The 26,767-nt window shown below is 42.2% G+C and overlaps 1 protein-coding gene across 1 annotated transcript in view; it reads right to left on the reverse strand.

Annotated features, from left to right (window-relative positions):
- The window catches only part of SLC6A11 (solute carrier family 6 member 11), a 968,432-nt gene that overhangs the window by 388,780 nt on the left and 552,885 nt on the right, over positions 1–26,767 (reverse strand). Inside the window, exon 7 of the mRNA XM_069206667.1 lies at positions 18,493–18,627. Coding sequence (XP_069062768.1) covers positions 18,493–18,627 — 135 coding nt within the window. The remainder of the gene's footprint in view (positions 1–18,492; positions 18,628–26,767) is intronic.

Raw genomic sequence — 26,767 nt, forward strand, 5'->3', positions numbered from 1 at the left:
AGGAGTGGTCACTTACACCTGAAAGGGCTGTGCCTGCACTCACATAATGCAGTCTCCAACCCCATGGTGTGTGTCATGGGCAAGACTGGATCTTGTGAACAACAGATACTTTCCTTTGAAGTTTGCCTACTTCAAGAGGCAGAAAGGGGTATTTGTAGTGGAAGCAAACCCACAGATTTTTAGATTAGTTCTGGACTCAAGAGGAACCTCTGCCAAGGTCAGCTGGTATGGGTTTTGGAGCCTCTGGCTCCTAGGGCACTTCAGGCCAAACGGACTGGGCCCTATCCAATTTTGGAGAAGAAGGGGAAGGGCACCTACCTGGTGGACCTTGGCACCCCCAGGAATCCTCATAGAATCCTGCATGTCAACAGACTGAATCCCACCAGGACAGGACAGACATGACCATGCTGATGGTCACTGATGAAGGGAAGGTAGAGGAGAGTGAGCCTCTGTCAGACCTCCTTTCCACAAATACCCAAGATGGGTCAGGGGGAGTGGTACTCTCTCCCAAGTTGACAGCCCAGCAGCAGAAACACTACAAACATGTTTTGGAGCAGTTTTCTGGCCTGATCTCTCTGACCGCTGGGCTCACCAATTGGTGTGTCCATGATATTGACACTGGTGACAGCTTACCTCTCAAAAACAAGCTGTACAAGCTGTCTGACCAGGTCAAGGCCAACATTAAGGCTGAGGTGGCTAAGATGTTGGAACTCAAGGTAATTGAGCCCTCTGATAGTCATTGGTCCAGTCCAATGGTACTCGTACACAGACCTAATCCCCAGGGTGGGAAAAGGGAAGTAAGATTCTGTATAAACTACAGAGGTCTAAATGCAGTCACCAAGACTTATGCTTACCCATACATAGAGCTGATGAGCTGATTGCTAGGTTGGGGGCTTCCAAATTCCTGAGTACATTTGATCTGACCTAAGAATACTGGGAGCTAAGGATAGGTCACCATTTTCCATACCAGAGGGCCACTTTCAGTTCAAAGTGACGCTCTTTGGCCTGAAGAATGCTCCTGCCACCTTCCAACGGTTAGTGAACAGAGTTCTTTCTGCATTGGAATCTTTCCGTGCAACTTATCTGGATGGTATAGCTAACTGTATTCAGTTCCATCTGGGAGGACCACCTGTTCCACCTGAAGGAAGTGCTTCAGGCCCTGATTCAAGCAGGCCTGGCTATCAAGGCAAGTAAGTGCCAGATAGGGCAAAGTTCAGTTGTGTACATGGTCCACCTTGCTGGTAGAGGACATTTAAAGCCTCGGCAGCCCAAGATCCAGACTACCCTGGATTGGGAAGCTCATAAAACCCAGACTCAGTTCAGGGTCTTTCTTGGCCTGACTGGGTACTACAGAACGTTTGTTCAAAATTATGGGACCATAGTGGCTCCTCTGACAGAACCCACCTCACAGGAACAGCCCAAGGAAGTCATTTGGACCCCTGAGTGTCAAAAATCCTTTGACACTCTGAAACAGGCTATGTGTTCAGCACTAGTGTCACTGGCCCCTGTCTATAGCAAAGAATTTATAATGCAAACAGAAGCTTCAGGAGAAGGGATTGGGGCAGTGTTAGCACAAGTTAATGATGAGGGCCAAGATCAACCAGTTGCCTTCATCAGCAGGTGATTACTACCTAGAGAGAAAATATGGAGTGCCATTGAGAGGGAGGCCTTTGCTGTGGTCTGGTCCCTGAAGAAGTTGAGGGCATTGCTGTTTGGCAATCACTTCCATGTACAAACTGACTAAAGACCTCACAGATGAATGATGCAAATGAGGGGGGAGAACCCAAAACTGTTCAGGTGGTCCATTTCCCTACAGGGGATGGACTTCACAGTGAAACATAGACCTGGGAGTGTCCACGCCAACGCAGATGACCTTTCCAGATTTTTCCACTTAGCTGATGAGGACTACCAGGGTGTAGGTTAGTACCATCACCTTTTATCTGGGGGGGGGCAGTGTAGGAGAGTCCTCCTTTTTGCCCTGGTCACCCCCAAACCTTTTGGACAGATACCAATAAGCAGGTACCTTATAAAATAGTTGTATAATCTCCGGTGAGGTAAAATAGCCAAATTAATTTTTCCCTCACTGTAGTGAATTGCCTTCATAGGCTAACATGGGAAGACTTTATTTTAATTAACAAACTCCACTTAAGTGTCATATACCACAGGTTTAATATCAAATTAATTGTTATAATAAATCCCACAACTTACAATTATTGGATTTAATATAACTAGTTCAGGTAAAGAGTTTTAAACTCTACCTAAAATGTTGCCAACTTCAGCTCTGTAGTGCACTTCTCTAATTGGCCAGCCTCACTTGATGAGGTGTGAAGTTGCCTGGGCTGAACACAAAGGATGCACTTGGGGAGGAGAACTACCTCAGCAGATGGGGAAGCAAGAAGGGGGGGAGGGCTGCCAAACTGGTCTTCAAATGCAGGGAAATACATTTAGAGTAACCCAGCACCTCCCTCACATCCTGCAACCCCAGACAATTAGGTGCCCTCATTATTAGATTAGGAGAGGGCAGGAGAGGGGTGTATTTAGGATTTTTAGCCACACCAGTGGGTGGGCTCTGCCAGATGTAACCTCCAAGAATCAGTTTCAGCCATGATGGATTTTTGAAGAATGTTGGTCATTGGGATTGATTTTCGCCACACTTCCCAGGAAGTGGTTATCACAGAGGAAAGGACCCTGTCTCTAATTGGAGAACCCAGGCCCCTATTTTTCACCCAGGAGCAAGGATAAATATGGCAGAGCTGCATCCACACCTCAGATCCCAACAAGGAACGACATAAGAAGAAGAAGGACTGCCCTGCTGGACCCCTGACCTCCACCTAGACACTGCACTCTGAAGGACTGTATCAGCTGCACACTTGGGCTTCACCACAGGAAGGACTTTGCCTGGCTTCAACTTGTTCAGGGAGGGACTCCCTGTTTGCTACAGGTGAAAAATTGCTAACCAGAGTCACCTGCCTCAGATCCTGAAGGAACGGACCAGCTAAACACTGTCCAGTGGCCAGTTTGGAGTTTGAGCCAGGTGCATTCAGGAAGTTGTGGTCCACACCCTTAAGGAGCAACTCATAGCTTCTGGAACATTGGGGTGAGCTGTGGACTCCTAAACGACCTTAAAAGACCTTCTGGAAGAAGATCCAGAAGTTATCAGAAGCTTGGAGAACTTTTTGTAAAAAGCTCCATTTAGGGACTAACCCACTGTGGCAAATCTAGGTGGCTTGCCTCAACCGGGACTTGGCCTGACTTGCAGGCTCATCTCGCTGAAGAAAATCTCTGAAAAAGTGACTAAGGGGGTCATTCTGACCCTGGCGGTCCATGACCGCCATGGCGGAGTGCGGCGGAAGCACCGCCAACAGGCTGGCGGTGCTTCCTGGGCTATTCTGACCGCGGCGGTAAAGCCGCGGTCAGAAAAGGGGAACCGGTGGTTTCCCACCGGTTTTCCCCTGGCCCAGGGAATCCGCCATGGCGGCGCTGCTTGCAGCACCGCCATGGGGATTCCGACCCCCTTCCCGCAAGCCTGTTTCTGGCGGTGTCCACCGCCAGAACCAGGATGGCGGGAACGGGTGCCGTCGGGCCCCTGGGGGCCCCATAAAGATTTTCAGTGTCTGCTTTGCAGACACTGAAAATCGCGACGGGTGCCACTGCACCCGTCGCACCGCTTCAACTCCGCCGGATCCATTGCTGTAGCCGAGCAGGGCTCCATCGTGGTGAGCCTTAAACTTTGACTTTGCCCCAGTCAAGGTGCAACCAGATGACCAGAGTGGAGCTATTAATTTCTAAGCAGTAAAAGACACGAATTCTTCAAAAAAATCATATCTTCGGTTCCCCTTATCTGATTTTATTCATTTTGTTGTCATTTTAAAGCTACAAATATTTCCCAATTTTTGTAAATTGGTTTTGGATTAATAAACTGTTTCTTGTGTTTTATGTAATTACTGGTTTGTGATACTTGAATGCTTTATACTTTGTCTCCTAAGTTAAGCCTTGTCTCTCGTTGAGCTGGTGTTAATTTATTGAGACCTAACTGAGCCTAGTTGAGGTTAGTGGCCTATTGCTAAGTGTAGGTACTTACCTGCCTCTACAAATAATCTACTTTCCAACACCAGGCCACAAGTCTTCATAAAAGTGAGTAAGTGGTTCAAATGTTGCAACAGTTGCAACTGAAAGTGAACCATTAATGCCAAATGGCAGACCTGTATCTACATACAATGCACTGCACCATTACCACGTGCTGCACAAGCTGAATTTCCAAACCAGGTAATGGCTATCATAACAAGCAAAAGAAGTGATGGTTTAACCAAAAGCACAGCTTAGAGGGGAATTTCAAAACCCTTGAACAAAGAATACTTTATTGGTAAGTTGATGCAATAGTTACAATTTTATGCATAACTTATTACAAACATATGTCATAAAAAGAGGAAATCTGATGGTCATATGCTTCCACAAAGAAGTCATTGTATATTTTTGTAACAGAACAGATGTTATCTAGCCGACAAGAAGGTATGCACGTTCATTTAGAAAAGGTGTAGGAACCTTGTTAATGTAATGTTAACATGAATACATACTTTAAAACCACAAGGATGTTTTTGAAAAGTGAAGACAACGAATGGAAAGGAAAACGCATTTGCAAAGTATGGTGGAGTCTTTCTAATCTCTGACTGAAGTGCACTTCTTTTTGTTTTTGGGCGGATATGCACTACTGATCAGAATAAAATACCTTCACTCATAGATTAGGAGAGCCAGATGACTAAAGTGGGCGGTTCCATTACCCCATGCTGTAGTGGAAGGAAGCAAAATGTGAATGACAATGACATAGACCAGTGGATGAAGAAGGTTCACTGAAAGCCATCTATGTAGGCATATTTGTATGTGGATGTTTGTATGTTTAATGCATTCATCAAGGTAGGCAGCTACAGCTGCCACTTGGATCAAACTAAACATATAACCTGTCAATGCAGTACTCCAATTGCTAGAAGTAGTTTGTGCAGTTTTCTTCAGCTAGGTTTCATGTTAAAATTGGGACTTTTTATCTGCTACTTATAAAGAGAAAAAAAATAATGCCACCACCCATCTTGTTTCAAAGTTGTTAGGGAAACAGTAGTATAGTTAACTCACAAGAAAAGGGCACATTGATATTCAGTGCCAACCAGTGCTTGTGAACAAGTATTGCCAGCCTGAGTAGAAAACCAATGCAAGTGCACGAACATAGTAGACACAGTAGTAATGGATGAAAAGCATTGTATACATCTAATAGTAAGTGATAATAACTCATATTTTGAAAGTAATATTATGGAGCCAAACAATGGACAGATTTCTGAATTAGAAGGAGGATAGATTCAAAAATAGGACTAGTAAAAAACAGACATACTTATACTCATTACTTCAGGTTATGCAATAGGCACCATAACGTGTACAGCAATGTAATGAAAAACCTAATTGTCTCTAGTTTGAAAAGAATGATGAAAAGCTGAACCCCTCCCTTAGGAGATCAATGATCTATAAAGCTATTGTAAACACTACTAATACCCCTGGGTCACATAGATCTGATGTATGATAGTGTTTCTTAACACACTTGTCAGTGCAACTCACTATCAATTTAAATTGAGTCACAACAAAAGCTGTTCTTGCCCAGGTCCACACAATTCTCTCCCAGAGATTGCATAACAGACCTTGAGACACAATAACTAAACATGGAAAGTGAACCTCAATGTCCAGTTGCTGACACAGTAACTCAGGACCAGTCAGCTGTCCATTCAGCAGCAACCATATACACCTGGCTCACCAATAATCACCTGTATGTGAACCTTCCCTAACTGAAATCTGCCAACCTGATTACCCAGATGAATCAAAAGGAGTCACTTTCTATGCCTTTAGACGAATAAAGCTCTTATTGAGAGATTCCAGTTTAGTGACCCTTGGTCTCCTCAAGCAGATTGTTTACCAAGGATCCTTACATGTGCATTCTTCCCCACCACATATGGTGACTGGAAAAGCCATCACATGTACCTCAACACCACTGACCGTACACATGATTGCCGTTTTTTCACTCATGCTAGACCTGGAATAGGAATATATATCATCAAATCACCTTGGGGAAACAAAAGAGGAATAGACACCTCATACCCTCCAAGAGCATTACACAAAAACAAGCAAGAAGCAGTAAATCTATTTATAGGGGATAGGTTTCTATTCCTCAATCCTCATGTTTAGGTTTATGGGTTCCTTGTGGGTCATAACAAGATTTGGATGAGGTGGTCTCACCCACATGATGGGTCAAGTTTCATAATTGGCCACCTCATCCTACCCTGGTAATATGGTACTACCTGGGTGGACTTAAGGAATACCGTAGCTGTAAACTTTATTTTGGGGTACCTTAAGTATGATTTAGAAAAAAAAAAAAAGATCATTGGAAGACTCCGAGTACCATAACCTCACCATCCTTAAAATATGCCAACATGTTTCGGCTTGCTTAAAGTGCCAAAAATGTGGTCAGGGCCATTCCTCAGAGCTATAAAAGGATGCATAGCTTCAGTTATATTAGTATATTTACTTCTTAGCTAAGACAGGAAATTCCTACTTTTCCTTTTTACAGCTTTGTGACCTAGAGTACAAAAGCATGATTAAGAAATTGCACAAACAGCCTACACACTGGAGTGGTTGTTCTCCAAATGTTTTGATACACAGCACGGGTGACATGTATGGTGGCACTGCAAAAACACACACACTAACTTGACATACATTTGAATGCTAGACTTTGTGATAATTCTGAAGCTTGTCGGGGGGTCTATTCTTACCCTAATTAGAGTTGTACACTTCTCCGCGGTCTGGTTGGGGTGGGCTCCTCCTGTAGTCACACAATTTATATATGAAGTATGGAGGGTTACTCATTTATGAAAAAATGTATTGCAAAACACATTCTCCACTGGTTATATTGGGAGACAAGATGACCCATGATTAAACACCTCAGATTTTGAAATCGATGTAGTTACATAATTTGTATAAGAATTCTCACTTATTTTTAAGGTAGAGATAGTAAAATGCCTAACACAACCTATATTCAATGCCCTTATTGTGATGGAAATAAAAGGTTCATTAGTGAATGTATTTATAGCATCACAAAAGGCTAGACAAGCTGTGGGAACCTAGTCTGGTTTCAAAGATGTGATTTAGCACTGAGGTCGATATATTCCTGACCCTCATCATAGAGGAGCCTGGGCAGCCTACTCCACGAGTAATAAGACAGCAAGTACTTAGGGCCACATGTACGAAGATCCGGTTTTGCGACTCGCAAACTGCGAGTCTTAGCGACTCGCATTATGCAAATCGCAAAACCTGATGTACAACAGTGTCAATGACACTGTCTGTGATTCGCAATGGGGTCGCAAATGACCTACCTCATGAACATTGGGAATGGCGACACTCACATGGTCTGGTGTCAGCAGACCACCATGTCTGTGACTGCGTTTAAATAAAGCAGTATATTTGTTTTTAAATGCAGCCCATTTTCCTTAAAGGAAAACGAATGCATTTCGAAAACAAAAATGAAAAGTTTTCTATTTATTTTTTTAGAGCAGGCAGTGGTCTTTCAGACCACTGCCTGTTCTGAAAACATGTTTTTGCATGAATTCACAAAGGGGAAGGGGTCGGTCCCATGGGGCCCACTTTCCTTTGGCGAATAGGTTGCCACCAATTTGAAATTGGTGCCAACTGCGATTCCTTTGCGACCTCATTCGCGGTCACAAAACAATCATACATACCATTTAGATTCAGTATTAGGAAGAGTCACTCTTGACACGCCCCTTCCTAATACTGAATTGCAAAACCCAAACTGCGATTCGTAGTTTGGTCTTTGTACATCCCAAAAAGCATTTTTCTAGTCACAAATGGGTCGATTCTGCGAATCGGCCCCTTTGTGACTAGAAAAATGCTTCACACACCTGGCCCTTAGTTCCTCAAGGTAGCAAGCCTTCAAGAGTACCTATTACTTCCTTCATACTAGCTAAACTCCCTCCTGACAGAAAGACACTTTTGTCAGCTACTTCAGGCTAGCTGGTGACATTGGGGAATGGTTACATATACCACGAGGTGTATCACATGATGATGTGACATGATGTGTAGTTCTCCTTTGGGGAGTGATTTTCAGGGCAGTTGGAAAATGTAGGCCTATATTTATACTTTTTTAGCATCGCATTTGCATCAGTTTTGCATCAAAAAGCGGTGCAAATGCGGTGCTAAAAAAGTATAAATATGGGGCGTAGTTCCTTGTGTGCCATGAATGCAAGTTCATATGAAATGGATCTATCACAAAGAAATAGTCACACATCTCTTTGTGACCTACAAGGGGCCTATAAACCTACAGGTTGGAATGAGGAATAGAAAATGTATACCCTATAATAAATAGATTTAACGCACCTTGCATGTTTTTGTCAAAAGAATATATATGCCATTTCTTGGGCATTGCAGGTGAAAGTAATGTAACATTGTTTTCAGTGCTGAAGCTGTCGAGGTCACACCCTCTTTACGGTCTGCAGGAAAATCCTTTTTGCTTGAGAAAGAGAATAAACAGTGGCACTCAAGCCCAAAGCACACTGTTAACCACTCCTAATTCATTTATTGAACCACCCAGCTGTCAGCTCCATTGTGAATTAGGATCGCAAATGGCCTATTACCAATCATGAGGCCATGTGAATTGACATCCCCTGTAGACACCAGGGTGCAATATTGTGTGGCTATGGGGAGATGACACTCCTATTAGATACCAGGGATTGTAAACAACCCATCTGGTAAAAGACATGCTCTCCTGATTTCCATATACCCATTAGGTGTATGCTCCCCTATGGAACAAGTACAGAAGGGTACATTTCTGGTCCCATCCCACAGGGAAGCAAACTACAACTACTCAACAGGTTTATGTCACATGAAAAGAAAAACTTCAGGGTTGACATTTTTTTCCTTGCCTAAAACAGGGTGTTATAAGCGTGAATAAATTGCTTGAGAAAGAGAATAAACAGTGGCACTCAAGCCCAAAGCACACTGTTAACCACTCCTAATTCATTTATTGAACCACCCAGCTGTCAGCTCCATTGTGAATTAGGATCACAAATGGCCTATTACCAATCATGAGGCCATGTGAATTGACATCCCCTGTAGACACCAGGGTGCAATATTGTGTGGCTATGGGGAGATGACACTCCTATTAGATACCAGGGATTGTAAACAACCCATCTGGTAAAAGACATGCTCTCCTGATTTCCATATACCCATTAGGTGTATGCTCCTCTATGGAACAATTACAGAAGGGTACATTTCTGGTCCCATCCCACAGGGAAGCAAACTACAACTACTCAACAGGTTTATTTCACATGAAAAGAAAAACTTCAGGGTTGACATTTTTTTCCTTGCCTAAAACAGGGTGTTATAAGCATGAATAAATGTAAAGGCAATTCTATTTTATTTAGAGGGATAATGCTATTGTCAAACATCTCCTTTGTATATAGGCCTTTCCTATAATTTATATGAGTTATAATGTTTGATAACAGTTAAAAAAACTAGTCTTTAGTTCTTAGGCATTAACACTCAATCAATAGTACCCTACCGGTGCCTCCTTAGAAGGCAGAGACGAATGGATCAACCGGGAGCTTACTTTAGAATGTTGAGTTGACTGGGCTGTTAAGGTGGCGGATGGCGAGTGAGGAGTTCTTGGAATAAAGACATCTTCTTCCTTTTCAACAATTGTCAGTGTCTTTATAACAATGAAATATTGGCGACTAGGATGGGATCCTGCGCAGGGGGCAGTTGAACTCCTCGTCCCTGATATTCTTTGCCATTGTTGGAAGAACTGACTCCCTGAGTCATTGTAAATCCCTGCTTTCTCTTTGTTGTGGCGTCATTGGAGTCTTATCAGTAGCCCCAGTATCAAGGACAGAGCTTGCCAAAGTCGGGATTTGCGTTGTTTTCCCCAGTGGGCATTTGTGAGCATTTATCCCAAAGCCTAACCGTGTGGAGAAGGTATCCGTCTCAGGGACGGCAGCGCTGGAAAGTCACGTGGGTGCTGTTGCTCCGCGTACGTCTTCGCTCGTTTGGAGGACGGTGAGGACTTCGAGGGCGGAGCAGGGCGGCATGTGGAGGAGGTGTATTTCCATGGCACTTGCGCACGGCGCAAGCAGCGAGAGGTTGATTTCCTTGTTTCCTGTTCAGTGTTTGTTGTTGGGCGTATACGGGTGCGCTTTCAACTGTCGGCTGAAGTAGGACGCGACCTGAAAACGAAGGAAGATTGAGCTGCGTCCTGTAAAAACAGACAAGTTCCTCATGCGTGGTGGACTTTGGTGATGTTCCCTATGGCTCAGGGAGGCACAATGTCACCGCACTAGTAAGTTAGTATGGTACAAACTTATGATTAAGGTTGCAGACAATTTTTTGGGTGAACTCTAGCAAGTGGAGCTGTCTCCAGATTCTCCATTAATTATAAGTACTTGAAAGAGGAGTCTATCTCCATTGTAACTGTGCCGTTGGGGGTATGACATTTGTTTTGTATGTTTACTTCAGGTTGGAAGAGTTTAATTCACATATGTGGGGATAAGTTAATACTTTTGTACAATTCCACGTCAAGATCGTTCAAGGGAATTATATTCAGTAAGTTTGGATGAGTACTATTTTCATACAGATTACTGTATAAGTATATAACTTATAGTATGGTAGCTGCTAGCATGTTCCAACCTCCTCCGTTCCTAAACGAGGTAGGGAAACCTAGTCTACCTTGGAAGGACTGAAAACAAATATTTTAATCTTATCTAATTGCTATTGGAGGAGAGAAATTCTCACCATTAAGGAAACAACACATTCTCCTCCATAATTTAGTTATTCGTGGACGGAAACTTTATGATAATTTATCGATTCCTGAGGAGGAGGAGGAGGAGGGAGATGAATTAGATGATTATGAAAAAACACTCAAGAAATTAGAATGTCACTTTGGTTTAAGAGTTAATGTTGTTTTAGAGAGGCACAAGTTCTTTAATAGAATGCAAGGCAAAGATGAGAAAGTTTCTAGCTATGCTGCATGCTTGAAAGGATTAGCCACCACTTGTGAATTTGGAAATCTAGAGGACTGTTTAATTAGGGATCAATTGGTAAGATGCACCAATAATATTAAGGTACAGGAAAAATTATTGATCCTAAACCCTGCCTTAAAAGAAGCTGTAGATGTTGCCAAGAGTATCGAACACACAGCAGAGTGTATGAAGTTAATCAAAAATGTCTCCATTGAGCATGAAGTAAAGGAAATCAAATCTAGCTCCAAGCAGGAGTGTAGGGAACCTAAACTAGAGGATGATGCTAGAGTCCATGGAGTCTTACTTAAAAAAAATAATCTTGAAGGCGTAAAAAATAGGTGTTTCCGGTGTGGTAATAGTAGACATCTAGCTAACAACCCAGTGTGCCCGGCTCGTAACTGCATATGCCGGAAATGTGGAGCCAGGGGGCACTATGCTTGTGTATGTAAGGGCGACAAAAATGAACGCGATGAAAGGAAAGTGGTGCATAAAGTGGAAGACTCCCAAGATCTACAGGGCAAATTTGTGTTGCAAGTAAAAGAGGATGAAGAGATCAAGTGTGGAAATGAATCATACCCTTCTTGAGATATTACTCTGGATGGTGAGCATGTAAGAGTGTTTGCAGATTCATGTTCCCCGTTCACCTTCATAAATTATAGCATTTATGAATACAGTTTCCGGAAGAAAGGGTATGTGTTCCAACCTGTGGACATTTCTCCGGGTGGGTATAATAATGATCCCTTACCATTGAAGGGAATGTTATGCATGCAAATAACATTTAAGGGCAGGCAAACCACAGGCAAAGTATATTTTACCAGCAAGGGATCCAATCTGTTAGGTTGGAAACATCAGCAAGATTTGGGCATATGGTTAGACCCTAACATGGAGGAACCGGTTCTACTAGTAGATGCTTTGGGTTGTGAGTATGGTGTGTATAAGGAGTTCCCTGAAGTATTTGAAGATAAATTGGGTCTGTTGAAAGCCTACCAACATAAAATCATTGTAAAGGAAGGGGCAGTCCCAGTGGCTCACAAGGTCAGACCTATTCCGTTCCTGATGCAGAAACCCTTGAGACAAGAATTAAACAGACTAGAACTGTTGGGGGTCATTGAACCGATTGAAAACTCCTTATGGCTGGCTCCCATTGTGGTAGCTTGGAAACCTGGCGGTAAGGGTATACATGTGTGTGTGGACTTGAGGGATTTAAACACCAATATTTGGGTGGAGAGGTTTCCCTTGCCTAGGATTAATGAAATGTTAAACACCATGGGTCCAGCCAAGTTTTTTAGCATCATATACTTATCCTCGGCCTACCAACAAGTCGAATTGCACCCTCTTCACGTTCTTTGACCTCTTTCATCACACTGTTCAGGGCTTTCAGATATTGCAGGATGCCATTTGGCCTGGCATCTGCAGCGGCTGTAATCCAGCGTATTATGCAAAACATTTTACATGACATTGACTGAATCTTATGTTTTCAGGACGACATACTGATATATGGTATCAGTAAAGAGAAGCATGACGATACCTTAAGAAAAGTATTCAAAGCACTAAGACAAGCTGGTATGACAATTAAAAGAGAGAAATGTCAAATTTGTGTGGAATCAGTAGAATATCTAGGACACAAAATCACAAAAGACGGCGTTCAACCTAAACATGATTTAGTAGTGGCAGTGAAGGAGGCATTGGCACCACTAAAAAACAGGAACTTAAATAATTTTTAGGTTTAGCCGAATACATGGCGAAGTTTGTGCACAATTTTGCTGCTGTCACTGCCCCTATGAGGATACTTTTACAAAAGGATGTTCCATTTGAATGGAATACAGAATGCCAATTGGCATTCAGCAAGGTGAAGGAAGCTATTGTTCAGTCCCCACATTTAGTAAACTTTGACTAAAAAAAAAAAACGTGGGTAACAACGGATGCCAGTGGCCAAGGTATGGGGGCGACGCTGTCTCAGTGTGTTAACGCACAAGAAAGAATTGTAGCATTTGCATCTAGATCATTGTGTGGGGCAGAACAAAAATATTCCACTATTGAAAGAGAAACCCTAGCATGTTTTTGGGCCATAACCCATTTTAAATTCTTTTTGTGGGGTTTACCTTTTACGATCAGGACAGATCACAAACCTCTCATCAACATATTTACTACCAAAGTTAGAGAACGTGCCACTCCACGCATAGCTAAGTGGATGATGGGCCTTGAGGGTTCAAATTTTGATGTGGAGTACATCCCAGGTAGAAAGAACACTATAGGCGATTATCTGTACAGATCTCCAAGGAGTGGTCCAATAGAGAAGAAAGTGCAGGATTGTGAGTCAGGGATGCAGGCACTAGAACCGGTATTACTAGTATAACTAGCAGGTCTCACGAAAGAGGAATGGGTGGAAGAGACCAGGAATGACCAGGTATTACAATTGCTCAAGGAGAAAATCATCAAAGGGTGGCCAAATAAACTAAAGGATGTAGAAGAAGATTTAACGGGGTACTTGGATATCAGATCGGAACTTCACATTTCTAATGAGCTGGTAATGAGAGGAGAGAGAGTTGTACTTCCTAGCAGATTGTGAGATAAATTGGTGGGGCTAGCGCATGAAGGACATTTAGGACGTAGTCTCACGAAAAACAAGTTGAGAGCCACATATTGGTTTCCCACAATGGATCAGTTGGTGGAATGCGTGGTGAGAGATTGTGTCACATGCTCCATGAGAGATAAAACAAATCTGACACGTAGGACGCCGTTGTCACCTATGAGTGTCCCTGTGAAACCTTGGGATAAACTAAGACTAGACATATTAGGACCTGTAAACAATTTGGGTGGCAGGGGGCTTTATATCTTTGCATTGGTAGATTACCATTCGCATTGTACAATGATCAAAACCGTGACCCAGATAACAACCCTGGAAGCAGTTAACTTTTTATCAGAAGCATTCATGAGAGAAGGGGTTCCCAGTATGCTTGTGACTGACAATGGTGTATAATTCACTTCTGATGCCATGAAGGAGTTCCTCAAGACGTGGGGTGTTTGTCATTTCAGAACTGCTCTATATAATCCCTGTGAGAACGGTCTGGTTGAGAGAGTGAACAGAACGATTAAGGAGTGCCTTCAAATGGCATTGGTTTCTGGAGTGTCGGGGGAATCAGCACTAAAACAAATGTTATGGTAATACCATACCACTCCTAATATACTTACGGGGGTGTCGCCATTCCAGTCTGTTGGAAAATGGGTTATTGGTAGGGCAGGTAGGTACCTACACCTAGCAACAAGCCACTAACCTCCACATAGGTACAGTTAGGTGTCAGTAAATTAATCCCAGCTCAACCCTTGGTAGCTTGGCAACGAGCGTCAAGGCTTAACTTAGGAGACAAAGTGTAAAGCATTCAAATATCACAAAACAGTAATTAAATAAAACACAGGAAACAGTTTAAAAATCCAAAACCAATTTATAAAAATAGTTTATATTTTTATCTTTAAAATGACACAAAAACGATTAAAATCGGTTCAGGGGAACCGGAGATATTAATTTTTAAAGAATTATTACTTTTCTAGCGCTTAGAAACAAAAAGCGCCAATCGGGTCATCTGGTTGCACCTCGACCGGGGCAAAGTCAAACTTTCAGGCCGACCGCGATGGAGCCCTGCTCGGCTACAGGTCGCGGGAGGCCTCGGTTAAAAAGTTACCTTCTGACTTAGTCTTTATTTTGAAGTTTTTCTTCACCGGGACGAACCTGCCAGTTGAATCCGACCTCCTGGAGCCCTTGTCCGGATACGCGATGTGGGTTTCCTCGGTGGAGACTTTTACCTTCGGACTTAGTCGTTTTTTCGAGATGAAAATCCTTCGACCGGGGTAAACCTGGATCTTGATCCGACGTCCATGGAGCCCTTCTCGGATACGATGGCTGGGAGGTCCCGGTCAACTTTTTACGTTCGGACTTAGTCTCTTTTTAGGATGTTTTTCTTTACCGGGACGAACCACGAAGTCAGGCCGGGTCGCGGTTGAGGCAAGCCGGCTAGAATTTCCGCGGCGGGTCTGTCCCTCTCTGGAGCTTTTTTCCAAAAATTCTCAAATCTTTTCCAAACTTCTGGGGCTTCACCCAGATGTTCTTTCAAGGTTCTTTTGGGGTCCACAGCTCACCCCAAGGGTCCAGAAGTTCTGTGATGGTCCTTGGGGGGTGCGGACTTCAACTCCCAGAATGCACCTGGCGCAAACTCCTTTTTGGCCACTGGACAGTGGTCAGCTGGTCGCTTTCTTCAGGAGTTGGTGCAGGGGACACTGGTTTAGCAATTTTTCACCTGTAGCAAACAGGGAGTCCCTCCTTGAACCAGTTGAAGCCAGGCAAAGTCCTTCTTGTGGTGAAGCCCAAGTGTGCAGCTGGTGCAGTCCTTCTGAGTGCAGGGTCCAGGTGCAGGCCAGGGGTCCAGCAGGGCAGTCCTTCTTCTTCTTTAGTTCCTTTCTTGTTGAATTCTGGAGGGGATCTGAGGCGTGGGTGCAGGTCTGCCAGTTTTATCCTTGCTCCTGGGTGAAAAGCAGGGGGGCCCTGGTTCTCCAATCAGGGACAGGGTCGTCCCCCTGTGATGACCACTTCCTGGGAAGTGTGGCAAAAATCCATCCCAGAAGGCAACAGTATCTAAAAATCCAACATGGATGAATCTGATTTTTGGAGGTTACATCTGGCTGAGCCCACCCACTGGTGTGGCTAAAAATCATAAACACACCCCTCTCCTGCCCTCTCCTAATCTAATCAAGGGGGCACCTAATTGTCTGGGGTTGCAGGATGTGGGGGTGTTGCTGGGTGCTGCAAATGTCCTTCTCTGCCTTTGAAGACCAGTTTGGCAGCCCTCCCCCTTCCTGACTCATCATCTGCTGAGGGGAGATTCTCTCCCCCAAGCACATTGCTTTGTGTGAAGCCTGGCCACTTCACACCTCATCAAGGCAGCCTGGCAGAAGCTGCTGCAGGCTGGCCAATCAGAGCACAGCAGCAAAAACAATGCAGAGCTGAAATTGGCAACTTTTTAGGTAAAGTCTAAACTTTTTACCTGAACAAGTTATATTAAATCCAACAACTGGAAGTTGTGGGATTTATTACAACAATTAATTTGATACCAAATTCTTGGTATGTAACTTTTAAGGAGACTTTAAAATTTTAAATAAAGTCTGCCCATTCTAGCCTATGAAGGCCATTTACTTCAATGAGGGAAAAACGAATTTGGCTGTTTTTACCTCACCAGGGCTTACAAATCTATTTTTATAAAGTCCCTGCTTATAGTTACATGGCACCCAGCCCTAGGGGCACATAGGGCACACCTTAGGGGTGACTTATATGTAAAAATAAGGTAGTTTAAGACTTTGGAAGTACCTTTAATTCCAAAGTCGAATTTGCATATAACTTTAATTTCAAATCAGCCAGCAAGGCAGGCGTGCTTTTAAAATGACACTGGGCACCTCAGCAGTGCACCTAGGTGTGCATCACCTATGCTGTGGTCCCTAAACCTACATGCCCTACCATATACTAGGGACTTATAGGTAGGTTAACTTAGCCAATTATAATTAGCCTAATTTGCATATCCATTTTACACAGAGCACAGGCCCTGGGACTGGTTAGCAGTACCCAGGGCACCATCAAAGTCAGGAAAACACCAGCAAAAAGGGGAAAATGGGGGCAAAAAGTTATGGGGCCTCTGCAATCAGCCCTGTTTTCTCACACAGTCCCTCAAGGGAAGGCATCCCGGAACTAAGCTAAATCCTAATTGGTTGAAGGGAGGGGAGCAAGTGTGTGAGCAGAGGGAGGTGATTGCTGAATGTGTTTGACAAAATCAGGAAAAATACAGAAGATGGTATAATGATAAAAATAGTACTATGGACAGATTATGGCAGGTAAGGCAATGGGTCAAGGTCAAGCTCCCCGTTCCCAAGCACAATACTTGCAGCAAGTTTTCCAAACCACTTAGAATTAGAGAAGTTTACAAAAAATGTTTTAAATTGGAGGATGGTAGAATCTGGAGCATGGACCATATTGTAGACCACCAAGAACCAGTGGCTAAGCTGGGTTGGAACTCAAATGTGGAAGGAAATGACCCTGGTCCAGTAAATGTACAGAACAGGAACAGGAGTACCCGGACCAAAAGAAGCCCATCATGGCACAAGAACTTTGTATTTCCACATTAAGGAGGGGAGATATGTTATAAGCGTAGAATAAATGTAAAGGCAATTCTATTTTATTTAGAGATATGATGCTATTGTCAAACATCTCCTTTGTATATAGGCCTTTCAAATAATTTATATGAGTTATAATGTTTGATAACAGTTAACAAAACTAGTCTTTAGTTCTTAGGCATTAACACTCAATCAATGGTACACTCCCGGTGTCTCCTTAGAATGTTGAGACGAATGGATCAACCGGGTGCTTACCTTAGAATGTTGAGTTGACTGGGCTGTTAAGGTGGCAGATGGCGAGTGAGGAGATCTTGGAATAAAGACATCTTCCTTTTCAACGATCGTCAATATTTTTATAACACAGGGTTTGAAACCTCTTGCTCAGTTCCATCCCTTGCCATGTGTTGCCTCATCTGAGGTGTGTAAATGGGTGCTACATCCTTAGTGGAATGGTTAACCCTATGTGCAACACAGATGATGTAATCATCCAGATATGGTATGGAATATTATGTTCAGCCTTCCTCAGGATGTTTCTTGATTCTAGGGAGGGAATCTCTCCATTCATTGGAAATTAAATAAGTGGACAACCTGTTGGACCCCTAAATACCACAGGTAACCTGACCTGCAACTTTAACCCAGTTTATGGATTCAGACAGTGACAATTATAGTCACAACCTAGATGTGTTTGTTGTGTCAAATCCACAACTCCTAATGCATACTTTTTATTGTGAAAACAAATGTTTCCTTATTGAGACACATAATTATTTTATTTTATTGTTGGTCTCATTCATTTCCAATCTTTTGAGACTATAAAGATACTCTATACTTTCACCAGTCACCTATCAATGTCATTCATATATGTAATCTTACTACTGGATCATAAATTAAAGAGTATTACAATTACAATACAATTAAATCACCAGCATGATGGAAAGATTTCCCAATCTAATTGCAGTTGTGACACTGGGTTTCAAAACACTTGCTTTTTGGATGTAGCATTGCAATCCAACAACTATGTTTCATGCAAAAAAATGATATTGCACCAATAATTAATTCAAATTACAGTCATTTACTGATTTCAACTTAGAAAAAATAAATCTTCTGCAAAACTAAATAATAAATAACACATTTTACTAACTTGAACATAATTTGTTTGCAAACAACTATTAATAATCTGGTAACATTATTAACATATTTATTGTTGCTTCAAATATCACTAAAAAAGAAAAATGTGAGATCCTTTCAGTTTTTCAAAATTATGAAGCTATCTGCTTTGTCCTACCTGAGGGTCAGCCAGGCGTGAAAGGTCTGGATACAGGTAGAATCTGATTCCATCTGCAGCTCCAGGTAATGTTACTCCACGAACCAATAGTATCAGCAGCATTACATATGGGAACGTTGCCGTCACATATACAACCTGTATGGTAGAAGATAAAAAGGATCAATCAGAGTGATCATGAGTGATATCATATGTAAGGTCATAAGCAGTGCATTCCGGGTTTGTAAGTTATAGTTAGCTTAGGTAACTATAACTGCTGAATTCCTATGATTTTGTGCATGTGAAATATGAGCCTAACTATAATCTCCATGAAACCTCTGGTATTCACTCTAATTTCAGTGAATTCTTAAGGTTTTTTTTACTTCCATTTCCTAACAATAACGTCCCTGTAATGTTAATTTTGTCAGTGAATTTCTATGATTTTATTGTTATTTCCTAACCATAATGTCCCTGTAACCTTAGTTTTTTTTGTGAATTTTGAAGTTTTGTATTCAAAAGAATTTTATTTACTAACTGTAACCTGTAACCTTTGAGAGTGGGTGCGTGAGTGACTGTATGGGTGTGTAAGTGGGTGTCTGAGTTTCTGTATGAGTCTGTGACTGGGTGAGTGAGTGGTTTTGTGGATGTAAAAGCAAAACCAGTATTGACAAAGCCAAAAGACTGTCAGTCAGTGCCATATGTATTGGTTAGTGACTACAATTTATTTTGTGATGCACGCTTTCGGCTTTCTCTATCCCCTCTTTACTATATCGGCCTTCCATTGGAATTTGAAATCTCTTCATTTTCTTCCACTTCCTCTTGCCCCGGCCTTGCAAATGGTCTTACCCATTTGAAATAGTGGCAGCTCTCTTGCACGCTCATTTTAAAAATACTTACATACGAAGCAGCATGCATACAAATTCATACTAGTATGTGTTTTTAAGTTAATCCTTTCTGTCAAAGTCATGCAGTGTCATAGCACTGCATATAACATGTTACTGTTGCCCAACTGTAGGGATGAAAAGCCAAGTTGTCCATAACAATCTTACTGAAGTAAAAAATGTAATCGCTCAGCTACCTTACATGTTGTAAGTGCCATGTCACTGTATCTACTGGCAAGATAGCTCAGTGGGTTGATCTGTGTGCAATCTGGAGATCACAGGTTTAATCTTTAGAATTATGTTTGGAGTGAATGTACTCACTGCTGAACTCTGAGTTTGCTGGTCAGATGGCATGATAGCTCAGTGTGATAACTCCATGCTGCGTAGATCTATTTGCATCCTTCATGGCACGAGATTGCACACCAGCAGAGCTAGCTGAGACTGAGTTTTCTAAAGTTGTTTAAATAAGTAGCAATGACTTTAGTAGTAACTAATTGCTGCTGTGAAGCAGTCACAACTACATTGTTTTATGTTCTGTGCTTTCTAAATGGTAAGACTTAGTACATGGAATTAGCTAGATCAACAAATACACTACACACATAGTAAACATCTAATAACTGTGCTATGACTATATCATTTACCTAACATGAACAGCAGAACACAGCATAACTTGCTGATATTTCCAAAGAATTCCCATGGGGGCACATTTTAGTTACTTTTTCTACGGAAATATGTTGCCCTTTCATAGAGCAAGCAACATACATCCCTTACATATCTCTGTTTTTCTGTTTCCCTCATCCGAGCATAGTCAATACTTTACAAGTGTAAGGCTACAGAATGTTTCATGCTAGAGGGGAGGTTTATGGTTTTCTCTTTCTACAGTTAAATTAGGTACAAATTTCAAACAGTACCCACCTCGGAGATAGACGGGCTGCATTAAATGCCTGAAACTCCAAGATAAACCTTGGATAGACCTTGCCAGGTCTGCTCTCCATCTTTCGCACCCATCACTCCCATCCTCCACATCCCCTCATTGTTTTATTTATTTTATTTTTCTAATTTGATATAGTGTGGACATGGCCCAAAGGCATCAGAGCGTTTTACAACACACAGAATACAGGGTTACTCTAGGTTATACAGTATTTAATCTACTTGTCATCCCACAACACTTCGCCCCTTCCTTCCCTACATTCCATCCTAACAATAGCCACTCCTTCTCTATGTTATTCTTCCATCCTCCCTCCCCAGCCACACCCTATGAGCTTATCTTTTTTTCTGAGATGCTTTCTGGTTCCAGGTACCACTTCATAGATACCTTAAGCCAGACTGTCCATTCATTCTGCTTGCGCAGGCTGCATCTTCAGCCTACAATTGTTCTGTATAGTCTACAGACTCGAGATCGCTAAACTTTAGCATCTTTGATCTTCATTGAGGGAGTGGTGCTAAAATGATATTGAGCAGATGCCATTCTCTCAGGTCCAGATAATAGTATCCTTTAACACGCGTCACATGCTTTTCACAAGTATGTGCACTTACATCATGCCACCTTTGGATTGATAACAATCATGTGCCTTCACAGGTAGTGTGCATGACCTGTCATAATTGTGTAGAGCAGTCTTTCAAGTCACCACCCCAAATACTTCTAGATATGGGAGTAAGGGAGCAATTGCAGGGAAGCATGTGAGTATTAGCCAGTGTAGATTAAACTGTACATCTCTTTCAGAGTGTTACAATTAAGCAGTTCATTAGCTGACACAAAATAGGCTCTAGTGTTGGATTCAGAGTGGTCACACACTCCCCATCCCTCGTTATACAAGAGAGTGTGACAGAAATCACACACCTTGAGATTTTTGTAAATGAGTTACTTGGATTGTTTGGGAGATTGTATTCACACAGGTGGCATTCAGAAGTATTTAATAAATGCATATACACACGACCTGTGTCTCTGTGCTGTTTGTGAATTTGATAAAACAAGCATCCTTTGGGGGGTTCAATGATGTGTGCTAAAACAGTTGGAGTGTAGGGGTACTCCCAGCATTTGTCATTAGTTCTAGACTAGCCAAGGAAGGGACCCCATGGTCGCCTCACCCTCACTGTTAAATTGGGGTGGCCTCAGGAGGTAGCAGTCCCTGGAGGGGGTCCGTGAGGCACCCCTCCACTACTATTTAATTTATTGGCCTGGCCCCAGGGAGGTGGTGGTTGTGGGACCCGATATCGGCCATGAGGGGGGATTGTCGCATGAGCCCCCCTCCTCAAAATTCATATTTAAATTAGCACCAGGACCTGGCCCACCCAGGGGCTCATCTATAAACAAGTGTGGGATAACGTGTCCGTTTTAATTTTTTCACTTTTTGCTGCAGATTTGGATCCACCAAAAGTTTGTTTCAAAAATGTCAAAAACTGCTTTTTTGCCCTGGTGGAGTCATGTGGGACCACAGCACCAGGGCTAGGGGGTTAGGGTATTCCCTCCTCATTTCTTTTTCTTTAATTAAATAATTACATTTTTGTGTCTCGGCTGAGTCCCAAAATGGCTGCCAACACTTCCTGGTTGAAGCCAATCAGATTTCAGCACAGAGTTATACACATTTCTTTTTCATTTAATATTTAGAAAAATACGGAATAGATTTACACCAAATCACAGAAAGCACACTTTTTGGACAAAGAACTAGCTTTCTGTCAAATTTGGTGTAATTCCGCCTAGCAGTTAGAGCTGCAGTCCAAGGGACTCAAACCTTTTTCCTGGTCACTGCTTGACAGATCACCTTGAAACTTTCAAGACAGCAGCCGACGGCAGTGGCAAAGAGGTTTTCAAAATTTCATGAGGATTTGTCAATCAGCGCCAAATTCATTCGCAAATATAAAAATACTTTTCCTATGGAAACTAGGTCCTAATTTGACCTACCTACCGGCAACTTGAATATGTCAGTGATCATGGCCTTCTAGTAGTAACTTTAAACCTGTGGATGGAGCAGTGGCCAAAACTCAGCAGAACCTACTGGTCAAGAAATCTCATTATGATGCCAACTTGGAAACATTTCTCATGGCCAGGTGGTTGACCCTTCAAATAATCTGATAAATCATGCCTTCAATAACTGTTGAGATCAAAAGTGTGATAATCTTTTATCACCGCTTGATCAAATTAAACCAGTGGCCCCTTTTAGGCCGGCATCCTTTTTGGAAACCACAGCTAAGCTTGATCTATTTAGAAGATCAACCATGCATGGCTAGCTAGACTTCAACACTAATATGAGCCTCATATGGTTTGATGACAAATGCCTTAAATTAAAAATGGCCTTGGCACTGGCTCTATATTCCAGAAAGAATTCTGTAATGGTCAAACAACACTTTCAGTTGCTAAGGAAAGAGTACAAGCAGCTGATTAAATTTAAAAAACAGACTGCATGGCAAAGTTTGGCTTACCTCTCAGTGACTACTGTGGCACATACCTTCTCTTGTGTCAGGATAGTTATTAGTTGAATCGTCAGAGCTGCACAATCCATTGCCTGTGTTGTCTTGTGTATGCAGGGCACAAAACAACAAGAAGGGCCCTAGTGTACACAGGACAGAAAAACAAGAGGTGGTCCTCATTTGTATCTGTCTCTCTGCACAAGAGGCATAAAAGTACCTCCATTTGTGGTGACATTTGCTAGCTTCAAGGTCTGTAGCTTGAATCTTATGTAAAGCGACTTAGTAGAGAGGGGTCAATTTCATCAAGGAATGTTTCGAACATCGTAGTTAACTTGGTGTCTGAAAATTGGTCAGTCAATCTTCTCTGATGCATTGATTGGGTGGTATCACACAAGCTTTATTCTGTCATAAATAACTATCAAATCAATAAAAACACATTAATCCAAAAGTTTAAAATCTTAAGAAGAAAAAAATAAAATCATAGGTAAACATTTACAATAAAATAAACCCTTTCATTTCATATCCTACGATACATATTTACAAATGTCTACATATTTAAAAGACGGGTGCGTATATGCCATGCAGCCACAAGGAACTTGCTAAATGCAAAGATCATAGGAGTCGAAGTGTCACTTTTCAGGGTCCTTAAAGCAATACCATATTATCTTATGCCCAATTTCCGACAAACTAGGAGAATCCACTTACGTCAGGGAAGGACATACACTGGACAAAAAAACATAAAATGTTCAACAGACTCTGAGGCATCATTACAGCCAGGACATCAGTCCGAAGTTGATGAAAATCTCCAGCTGCCGGTTAAAGACAATAATGGTAGACATCCAAAACAAAAACGGGTATACATACTCTTGCCCAGTGAATCAGGAATAAGATCTAAATAAGATTCAAACTGGGGATACCACTTGAAATCAAGAAATTGATTAGTCAATGGACCATGTGATATACAAAGAAGGTGATTATTTCTTACATAGGACCAGTAGACAGATTTCAAAAGTTGTTTCTGATCCTTTCCTAAGTTCTGTGGGTTCTCCCAATAACTCTCAAGACCCAGAATGTGAGACCATTTTGACACATGCCTAAGCCATGGAATAGAGACTGCGCTGTTTTTTTTTAGAATGTTAAGGAGGGAATCCCTGTAGGTTGCAAGCTCTGGAGTAATCCAGATCTTTACCCAGAAGAGTAGGGGTCTCAGAGCTATCAGATCAGAAATTATATTGAACCCAAGTTCCAGGAAAGTCGGGATCAGGGGTGTACTATGTGGGCATACAAGTATTGTCCTAGCAAAGCAGTTTTCACCCACAGACAACTTGTTAGTGTTTCAAGATCCCCACACCTCAGCACCATAGGCAGCAGCACCCTGCGCTTTTGCCAAGTAGATCTTAATAGCCGGAGAGACGGCTTTCATGGCAGTACTTTTATAAAAGCGCAAGATAGAGCCTGACCTGTGTTGGAGAAGTGTCACAGTTTTACCAATCTGAGCCTCCCAATGTAAATTGTTCGAGATCCTAACTTCCAAATAGTCTATTGAACTGACCTTACTCAAGGGGGCCCCATCTAAAATAATTGTGCAACTCCTAGCTGGTCCTGAACTAAACACAATTAATTTGGTTTTGCTAGCATTTAGTTCCAATCCATAATCTACACAAAAAGATTTGAACTTGTCGATAAGAATCTGGAGGCCCATTGGGGTCTTAGAGATGAGGAAGGAGTTGTCTGCGAAAAGTAGAATAGGAATTTTCTGTCCATTCAGGGACAGGGCATCGTTTTGGCAGAGAGACATAGCTCGCACCAGCTCTTTTATAAATAAAGTGAATAGTGATGGTGCTAGGACACATCCTTGGTGAACTCCCCCCGCAAAATGGGTATATGATCTGTTAGTTCTCCCTGATTACCTCATTGCAACTGGACATATGTATTCTCATGTAGCCGTTGTAGTAAATGAATTATATTGGTAGGTGTGCCCATACTATGCAAGACATCCCATAACTTCTATCCAGGGACCGTATCAGAAGCAGACCGAAGGTCCACAAAGACTTCATACAGATTTTTCTTGGCAAGGACTATATATTTCCAGCATAAGAGCATCAGCCTAAATACCTGATCCACCGTGCTAGTTTTCGGGCGGAAGCCCACCTGAAGTGGAGATAATACCTGGTTATCTTCAACCCAATCAGATAACTTGTCCAGAAGCTGCTTAGCAATTAATTTCTAGAGGTTGTCAATAAGACTTATAGGTCTATAATTAGAAGGGGAACTTACGTCACCCTTTTTATTGATAGGGATTATTTTGGCCCCTTTCCAAGTACTGGGTATTGGGCCCCAAGCTGCTATAGTATTTGAAATCGTATTTATGTACCAAGACCATATTACTGGTTCAGATTTATAAAGATCCCCCAGTATCTTATCTGGGCCTGGGGCTTTTGCGGATTTTAGAGAATTAATTGCAGCAGTAGTTTCTCCCATCATAAAAACAATTGGGTCAGAAAGGTTAGGAATGTCCCTTCCTTGATCATCAGGGAGATGACACGTTTCAACCATCTGCTTGGGAGGGGGGTCAAAAATTCGGAGATTGCTAGGTGAAGCATAAAGTTTGGTAAAATTATCCACCCAGCTTTCAGGTTGAATATGGGTACAAATAGCACTCTTGACCCCTCTGTGTCTATAGTACAGTAACTTCCAAAATGTCACATTATGCTTAATTGAGTCAAGCAAGTTCTGCCAGGTCTTATCTTCCCAACTTTTTTTTGCCTGTGTTATGGTCTTATTGTAGGTAACTTTGGCTGTTTTTATCACCCCCTGTTAATGGGACATAATGACTGATTTTAATACTAATTTTGCGTTAAAGCAGTCCATATTAAACCACTTGCTAGTTTTGTGGTTATCATCAGGTCATTTAGTGGTTGTCTTCCTGTAGAAAATATTTTGCAATTCCTTCATCATTTCTTCGTGGATGCTGAGAATTTGAATATTGCTGATTTCGAGCTCCTCGTAATCAGTCAAGGTATCAACAAACAATTGGTAAATACCCTTGATCAATTCAGGATTGGACAATACTTTAGGCCAGCTGACGCAGGTATGACCATTAGCCAAAAGAAGCTCTGGGACCTCAGTAAGGTGAATATTCCGCGATCTCCTAAATACACCACTATATAAAACGAGGAGCAGGGGATTATGATCGCTCTCGTGACGAGAGTCTACCTTCATATCTTTTTAAAGATGGCCATAGCCTGACATCCACAAAAAAATAAACAAAAACACTTAAGGACTGACCTCGCTTGAAGGTAAATGTGGTGCTCAAATCAGAGCGTGTATGGCCGTTGCAGGCCCTACGTCCATATTTAAGGCACAAGGATGTCAGCTGTAAGGCAGCACGGGAGCGGGTACATGATCACCTCTTCATCAATTGTGGAATACCCCAAAGTTTATCCTCTTCGGCGGTTAGATCACTGCTTACGCAAGTGGGTTCGAAAGTGCAATTCATATCTCCTTCAACCACTAATTTGGTCGAAAAATGCAGGGTATCCATATATTCAGACAATTGAGCTAAAGTCTGTGACTCTAAGCCCCAAGGAACAGACCTGGCATATACATTAATTATAGTCATCTTAAAATCTCGATCAAATATAAGCTGGATGCCCAGGAAGTCAGGGGAATCTATTTTTAGTGCAAAATGGTCGCACTGTAGTTTATTTATCAATATCAGAATACACCCTTTGGCACGTCTAGTGCCCCCCTGTGCAGGCTGGGCTGTGACATACTATGTTAAGAACCCATCCAAGGAAACTAGGCAATCCTCCCAAGTCTCCTGGAATAGGCATATATCCTGTTTATTTATATAGTTGACCCACTCAGAATCTCCCAGCTTCCTCGCTAGCCCAGCCAAATTCCATGACATAATGGAGAGTTCAGAACTAGTTGTCAGTGCTCTCGGTCTGGGATACTGAACTTCACTATAGTTTATAATCTCATCTGACACTCCTAATTTAGCCTCA

This window comes from Pleurodeles waltl, chromosome 9, assembly GCF_031143425.1.
Source record: "Pleurodeles waltl isolate 20211129_DDA chromosome 9, aPleWal1.hap1.20221129, whole genome shotgun sequence".
NCBI classification, from domain to species: domain Eukaryota; kingdom Metazoa; phylum Chordata; class Amphibia; order Caudata; family Salamandridae; genus Pleurodeles; species Pleurodeles waltl.